General features: G+C 30.5%; 1 protein-coding gene across 2 annotated transcripts; it reads right to left on the bottom strand.

The window, feature by feature from the left end:
- Positions 1–748: 748 nt before the first annotated feature.
- Positions 749–4522, bottom strand: LOC105770147 (transcription factor bHLH145). Of its 2 annotated transcripts, XR_001126162.2 has the most exons (5): positions 4230–4522; positions 3226–3791; positions 2894–3046; positions 1341–2805; positions 749–1250 (listed from the first exon to the last, which is right to left on the bottom strand). XR_001126162.2 is itself a non-coding variant. In XM_012591224.2 (4 exons), the coding sequence occupies exon 4, from the start codon at positions 2786–2788 to the stop codon at positions 1718–1720; it is 1071 nt and encodes a 356-aa protein (XP_012446678.1). In that variant the 5' UTR covers positions 2789–2805; positions 2894–3046; positions 3226–3791; positions 4230–4522; the 3' UTR covers positions 749–1717. The 2 variants fall into 2 exon arrangements, 1 of the variants encoding a protein (XP_012446678.1); XM_012591224.2 differs by having other exon boundaries at positions 749–2805.
- Between the last annotated feature and the right edge of the window lie 4164 nt (positions 4523–8686).

The following is an 8686-nucleotide window of genomic DNA, read 5'->3' as shown; positions in this document are numbered from 1 at the left end:
CTCCTTCACCCAATTGGATCAAGCTCCATTTTTCATTAATGTTATATCTTAATAATTAGGGTAGGGTATAAGGTTGCTGAGGTTAAACCCATTATACTACTTTTGTCTTGTTGAAAAATATAATTTAAAATATATATGTTTTATCAGGTTCATTATAAATTCTACCATACGACATTTGGCAATCTTGCAATAGATACTTCAAAAATTATAGTATTTACAATTTGACTTATAAGTGAATTAATGATTATTAGTAGATTAGTGAAGGTTTTTTATATAAATGTGTTGGTCTTGTGATCCATTTTCAAATAACAATGTTTTTCAATTGTTTTATTTGAAGATTATATGAAAGTATGAAAATATAAAACTACTCTTATAAAGTAAGGGTATTTAAGTAATTTCACAGCTGAGGTGATGTCGAGTTAACTTGTTATACCAATTCAGTTAACCAGATTATATATATACCTAACAGGTTTTAAGAATAATTGTAGTGAATGAAGAAGGTTTATTGAAGCTTGTTGAAAGCAGTGTCAGGTGGCGAAGTTAAGAGATGATCGAAGCTCAGATGTTTGGCGGAATGATGATTCGCGAAGCAGGGCCTGTCTTGTCTTGGTTTGTCCAGAATTGGCCTCTCTTTCATTATAATGGAACAATAATTCTTTTACTATGTTAACATGCATATAAATCTCAAGTTGTGGTGTGTTGATCAGATATTCATTTACTTTAAAAATAGTTAAATTTTAAATTATCGTTGTACTAAAATTGCGTAGATAAAACTGGGAATAAAACAGGAAATGTTCGCACTATTCCAGAGGGGAGGGGCGTTGCAAGGACCTAAGCCAAGAGTCTCGGCCTTAACACAATCCTTGTCCCATGCATAGATACGTGCATGCAACGCAATTACAAAATAAATTGATAACATCACACCACACCCATTTTATAAATTTATATTACATCCAACCATTGCTTAAACCCATCCAAGCATTACAATTTACGATCTCAAAGTTGAACAGCACCCATATGATACACGCAGCATACCACAACAACAAATACAAGTAATCCGTGAATGTTACTCCGTACTCAGCTGCATCCGTATATATTGAACATGAGCATGTTTAGATTTATCAAAGGGCGTTCGAGATCATATTTTCATACCCATGTTCAAAAGCCGAAGCAACACAACTCACAATATCTAGGGGCCCCATCAGACAAGTTGTTGGATGATGAAATGGGAGATTGGCTCGTGCAGTTTTCTACATCAAAGAAAAAGGGAAAGCCACAAGGATTAAAACTTGACAATCACTACAATAAAGGGTGAACAAAGTGATTATTGGGACCCAAACCATTTAAGAAGCGTGCATTTAGCCCACCCTTTATGAGGGTCCCCTCTTCAACAACCCAATCTTCTCACCCAGGTGAGTGCTGCTGCTTTCTCTAAACCCCAAGACTAATCATTCACAATCCTTCACTATCCTGCTTTCTACAGATATTGAGAGATTTCAAACCAAAAGTAATGGTTTCCAGCTCAAATCATTCATGAAATATACAATGGGGTTTGAGTTCCCTCTCGACTATCTTCGGATATTCATCTCTGGATTATGTGTAATGCATGCAACTCCAACCACGACTGCGTAAACTTCATTTATTTAGTTCCCTCCGTTAACAATGACTAATAATGACAGATGCTATAACTAACACTGCTAATATGAATAGTGGCAACTCATGGACTACTAAGTCCCAAGGTTTCTGCTTTGCGTTTCAGGAATTTTAAGTAATCAATGGCTTCGTCAAGAACCACGATTGCATCCTTGCCCTCTACACCAGGAATTAAGCTTTGTAATACACTCACAGTCTCACGAATTTTATCCATTCTCATTCTCTTGTTGCCTGAAGATAAATGCATACCATCGGATCTTAGATTTTGGCCATTGGCAAAACTGGAATCTGCATCATCCTCTTGCTCGGAACATCTGCAATGATTCAACGAACTAGTATTGTCCATAAGCAATGGCGTATCATCATTACTGCCATCGAGCAGTTTTCGCTTTTTGGTTAGACCACTCGAGCTAGCAACCCCTTCAGCACCTCCCTCAAATTGCTCACAGTGAGCTGTCATTGTGCTAGGAGAGTGACCCGTGCTTGTCACTTCTTCATCCTCCGTATAATCACTATCATCATCGGAGTAAAGCAGAGCATTGAGTTCTTCAGTGTCCTCATGCATTTCACTTTGCACGTCAGTCTCATTGTCATCAAATACATCTTTAGATATTGGTCCAGGGTGAAGATTCGGGTTCACTGTAGCCATGGGATCCTCCTTATTCAAGTTACAACCAAAAGGCAAATTGGGACCCAAAGAACTGCACTTGATAGGAGTCCCAAAAGCAGAACTAAAGATCAGGGTAGTTTGACCACCAGATTGGTCAAAAACAAGGAATCTCTTCTGAGGACACCCAGATCCTGCCTTTGGGACAATGTTTTCCGTAAGATTCTCATAAGGGTTAGCTGGGAGTTGTTCTTTCAAAAAAGTGTTTGAAGAAGGTGCAAAGACCTGTTGAAAGCGTGGTGAACAGTGAAACCAGCCCTGGGGTTCATTAACTTGGCCAATCCGCAAGTGAGGTAAATCATGATATCCATAAACCGGCAAAGTCCCCCTGGTGGAGACCATCTTAGTGCCAGAGTTTATGAACAGAGGATTAGCATTTTGCTGCCCCAAAGGAGGTGGAGCGGCCAAAGGATTCATGTTGTGTGATTGCCAAGCCAAAGGAAACCAGGATCCACAGCCTTCTCCCATCTAACCAGAACAATTGCCTACAAAAACATCGAAATCAACTTGAAAAAGGGTATTCCAGAGAATAAAAAGTAGATATTCCTAAAACCAAGTACAAGCAATACGTACCAGAATTCAAATGCTGTAGCAGTAGAAATAGCTGTTTACTTGAAGTTTCTCTCAAAAACAAGCGAAAAAACTAAAAACTCCAGCTTAACTTGAATGCGGGAACGTAAAACTAATCTACGTAACGGGCTTAAGCAAATGACGGAAATATTCAGCCTGGCAAAAACCCAATAAAGGGAATTCAGTAAAAGCTTTGCACAAACATTCTTTCCAATCACCAATAAGATAAAGGACAAGAGATCTCATGCATTAAGAAAATAACTGTAAAATAACTTAACTACGTAAGTGTATATAGTTCTTTCATGAATACAAGGACAACTGAACAAAAATCGAACCTGGCAATCCTGAAGAGGTTGAAAGCATGCAATGACTCTAACTACAATGGTGGCACTCCCTGCAATACCATTTTCGTACTTCAATGCCCGGAATCTTGTTTGGCTAGCTGCTTGGCACACCATAACTACGTTCCAACCCTTCAATATGACAGAAAACGAGATATCTTCCGCACGACGACGTGTTTAAAATCGGCAAAAATCCACAATCAATCAAAAACTCAAAATGTCACTACAAAAACTATCCCTATCAAAATAAAAGACTAACTCTAGATTTAGGAATTTGAGGAAGGGTTTGAAGGTTTTCAACTAATCTGTCGAACATAACACGGAACAACAACGAAAAAGGTGGATCCCATGGAAGAATAATAAAAAGAAAGGGAGTACAAAAATAGGGTTCTTGCTAATCTAGATTATGCAATTACAGAATCACTCTACAATATAAGTTCAAAGAGATAAATTTTCGAAACACATCTACGGAAAGACTCAACCACCACCGCATAGTGTTCTTTCTTCAATGAAAATCGCCACACTTCCCTTTTTCTTCTAAAACAACCTATTCAAGAACCCTGCAATGGCCAAACATATTCATTATTTTTACATCATATAACATAATATCTAAGTGAAAATCATAGTATTAAACGAATGTAAAGAAGAAGAAGAAGAAGAAGAAGAAGAAGAAGAAGAAGACGATAGTGAACTAGTAAAATAGTTCATTCTGTTGATAACTGTAGCTGTTGAGATAAGGTATGAGCTTTCTAAAGCTTTAAGATTGGATCTAATTAGCGTTTCTTCCAGTATTCAAAAATTCAATATTTCATCAAATCCAATAAGAGAAATTTATAAAAATAAACTATCCAAAGCTATATAAAAATAGCAGAAAAAACAAATGGGGTGAAAAAGAAAAGGAAAAAAACCCAGCAAGAAAATCAAACGCTTGCTAAAAGAAGGAAAAGATTAAAGCAAATAAACTTTAAAAGAAGAACGAAAAGCATGAGACAACTTACAGCTATGAACAAAGCGGGGAGAAGGAAGAACAAAGAAAAAAACCCAAAATCCCAAATCGATAAAACAAAAGAACCAAATTCAAATTGCTTCAATCCTTAAGCAGCTTGAGAATGAGAAACACTGGGAAAATGGAGTCTTAGAGTCAAACGATGGAAATTTATGTAAAGCACGGAAGCTACGATTAAGATTATTTATAAAGAAAATTAGATTGTCACACCAAAAATAATAAAAATTATATTAAAGAAAATTAAAGATTAAAAAACAAAAGCAAGAAAAGAGAGAGAGAGTGATTAAAGGTTTGATACGTGCGTGCGTGCTTGAGGAGTGCACGCAAGGTATTAGTGAACAATAATGAAGCACAGTTCCAGCCGGTGGGGTGGGTGTTGGGTGCCGTTGGGGCCCTTGCTGGTGGTTTTATCATTACCCATTTCGGATTCTGAGTCTCACCATTTTTACTTTTTAAAATATAAACTTATTTTGAAGAATAATATTTATAGATTCAATTTCTATCATTTATGATTTTTGTGTTTATTTAGAAACACATTTTATTAAATTATACTTTTATAAAAAATTTAATATATTTTAATCTCGTTTTTCTTAAATTTATGATAAATAATGATCACTCTGGTTTTAATTACAATTTTATATATTAATAAATTTATTATTTTGAAATAAATTTATTAATCATAATTATAATAATTAATTAAAAGTGATTACATCTCTAGTTATTTAAAATTTATATTTAAAATTTTAAAATATAGCATCTAGAAGATTTTTATTTTAATTAGTCTTGAATTTTATTTGGGAAAAATATGAAATTAATTAAAATAATAAAATAAAATATTATGCCTATATTTTTTTGAATGTGTTACTATTATAAATAAAATATACACAAATACAAGTACAAATATATATCTAAGCAACTATAACGTAAAATCAAATCATTATAAAATATAACAAACAAAGAATCGGACAAAGCTCGTACATAGCATACGCGCATGATGTGCTTGGAAACTCAAAACTGAATACTCAAAGACCCAGAACCTCTGTTTTGACCAACAATGCCAATACATGTAATCTAAAATAACCTAACGTGTTATTAGTACTTTTAAGGTGGGTTTGGATGGGTGGTACGTTTATCTGCTGTTAGTGTAAAAATAACGATGGCGGTGAGATTAGGTGCTGTAATGTGAGAAAAAAATAAGCTAACCGCACTGCATCCAATCGCCTATCCAAACTCACCCTTAATTTCATTCTTGCAAAAAGATAAAGAAAATTAGATTATTTAGGGATTGATTTTGTACGTTACAGATACGGAAAAAAAAATTGCATATTTCTAACATCATCGTCATGGTTTATTGTAATTTGATAGTGACAAAGTTAAGATATAATTATTAACAATGAATAAAAATAATACATATCTAATGGTGTCTAGCATTACAGTTTATATCCCCCTTATGAATTTTTCATGATGGATGCGGCATGCAATAGTTTAATAAATCCTTTTACTTCGTGATGATGGGCATACAAATGGAAGCATAAGAAAAATGGGAATTGGCAGTTCCAGTTATATCATTTCGAACTTGATTTTCGTTGATCTACTGTGTTTTTCTATTTGTAATTAAATTCGTTGCTTATTGAATTCCATTGTTATTATAATTTTTTTAATTAATTAACTTGTAAGTTGTGCTTATTATTTTGACTAGAAATTACTATTTTTATGTAGAAATTTATAATAAAAAATCCATATCCTTTATAATTATTTTATGGGCTTTTCTCACCACATCATCTATGTCCCTTATCAATTATTTACTGACATTTCAATAATTTTTTCATCCTAAATCCTAAATCCTGAATTCCAAATTTTGAATCATGAATTCTGAAACCGACCCTTGAATCTTGGGCTTGAAATCGAGGTTCAGGGTTCAAAGGTATGGCTCAAAATTCGGGATAAAAAATTATCAAAATTATATATCAACGACATGAAAAATAATTAAAATATTATTTAATAATTTAAAAATATTATGACTAATGTGGTAAAAGAATCTATAAAATAATTTCTCATATATATAGGATTTTTTAGACTGTTTTTGGTCATTTAAGGATGAAATGAAACAACCAATAAAAGAGACCAAACCATCACATCATCCCAAGACAAAAAGTAATTTGATTTAACTCTTAAGTGAATTTTGAAAGGAAAAATGTTAAAAGAAGAACAAGTCGTGCAAAATCACTAAAAATTGAGTGCACTCCCATAAAAGGGTAAGAGAAAAAAAAGCATGTTCAGAAATTTGTAAGAGATTTAAAAATAAAAAATCAAAATGTGGATTTAAAAGAAGAGAACGTGACCTGGATTTGAGTGTGTTGAAATGTAATATCCGTTTATTTAAAAGTTAGGGAAGGACTATAAATAATTCTAGACATCATATAAAAAAGAAAATAAAATGGTGATGATATATATATAAAGGAATTAAATAAAAAAATTTTAAAACCAAAATAATTAAGATAAACGGTGAATAATACAAATAAGAACTGAAAAGAGAGGGCATCCAATGTTAAACATGAAGACCAATTATTTGAATCTTGACCATTCAAAGCACGAATCATAGAAAGATGATAGGACCCCATCTCCCACCCATCAAATGGATTTTTGGATTTAAGTTTTTAATTACTTCATTGTGATGGTCGTTTTTAAAACTTTGTTACTATTTTATGATTTAATATTAAACTTATTGTTATATTTTAATTGTATGGTTAAAAATAATAAAATTGAAATATTTTTAAAAAATGAGTTAAAATATAATTTTGTCACCACTTTAAAGGTGAATATTCAAATTTACCACTTAAAAGGTGGGGTCCGGGACTGACAAGGGTCTGGTCTATCCTCTAAAATAATTTTTTATATTTTTTAATTCTTTTATAATTTATAAAATTTTAAATTAGTAATGGTAAAATGTTATCTTAAGAATAAGAAATTTTGATTTAGTTCTTTAACAATTATAAAGCACAAGCTATTAACTTTGTGAAATTACATTTTACTTTCGTAAAAATATACAACTTCATTCTAGCCCTCAAAAAAAATTTCTGATTTTGTCCCCAACCACTTAATATTGATTTTAATGATTTGAAGGTAAAATGTAACAAAAAAAAAGATATTTCAAATATTTCAGTTTAATAATTAACAATAAGTTTATAAGAAACAAAAATAAGTTTACTTTTATAAATATTGTTTTTTATTAATTGTTCATGCTATATCAAATAATTTAGGCTTAAGGGTATAAAAAGTTATCAAATTTTTTTAAAAAAATCAATTAAACTCCTCTCTTTTTTTGCACTCAATTGAACACTTGAACTTTCAAAATGCATAAAAAAGGCCCTCAAATTTCTTAAAAAAAGCACTTAAGCCCCTGTTTTTTCACTCAACTGGGTACTTGAACTTTCAAAATGCATCAAAAAGACCCTCAAAATTTTTCAAAAAAAGCAATTAAGCCCCTGCTCTTATTAAAAATTAGAAATATATATAAATAAATAATAAATGTTAGAAAATTTATTAAATTTTAATAAAAATATAAAAATATAAATTTACTAAAATTATAATTTTTATAAAAATCGTAAAAGAAATAAAAATTTTAAAATTTTATAAAAATCATAAAAAATTAATGACCTCTAGTTTTTTCCAATTAAAGTCATCACATGTCATAATACTGACATGACATGTGACAAAAATGATAAAAAATAAAATCAATAAAAGTTATAGAAAATTTTATAAAATACTTCTTTTGGTACGATAATTTTATAATTTTTTACAAAATTTATATTTCTTTACATTTTGTATAATTTTCTTATGACTTTATAAAATTTTATAATTTTTATATATCTATATATTTTATAATTTTTTACGATTTTTTATATTTTTATATTTTTCTAATCTTTTAATATTTTAATTTTCTATTAAAACTTAATAATATTTATAGCTTTTATTGATTTTAATTTTATAATTTTTTTCTAATTTTAATAAAATAAAGGACTTAATTTCTTTTCTTTTTTTAAAGTTTGAGAGTCTTTTAATGCATTTTGAAAGTTCAAGTACCCAAATGAGTGCAAAAAAAGTAAGGGCTTAATTGCTTTTTTTTTTAAGGTTTGAGGGTTTTTTATGCATTTTGAAAGTTTAAGTATTCAAATGAGTGGAAAAAAAAGCAGAGCTTAATTGCTCATTTTGAAAAAGTTTGAGAGTTTTTGCACCATTAAGCCAATAATTTGTTATTTTTAAGTATTAAATTAAATATTAAAATTTTGTTTATTAAAATTTGTCTTCAATTTATTTTAAATTAAAATTGAATAGTAAAATTCAATAAAAATCAAACTTTAGTGATAAATTTCAATTAAATGAAAAACATTCAGTATAAAATTAAATTTTAATGGTCAATTTATCTTTATCTCAAAAGTTTAATGACCA

This window comes from Gossypium raimondii, chromosome 5, assembly GCF_025698545.1.
Source record: "Gossypium raimondii isolate GPD5lz chromosome 5, ASM2569854v1, whole genome shotgun sequence".
Lineage (NCBI taxonomy): Eukaryota > Viridiplantae > Streptophyta > Magnoliopsida > Malvales > Malvaceae > Gossypium > Gossypium raimondii.
Note: the sequence above shows the minus strand (reverse complement) of the source record. Positions and strands in the feature narration are given on the sequence as shown.

Bases quoted from the DNA above. Each gene is read 5' to 3' on its own strand.
- LOC105770147 (XM_012591224.2), bottom strand. From the start codon at position 2,788: ATGGGAGAAGGCTGTGGATCCTGGTTTCCTTTGGCTTGGCAATCACAC.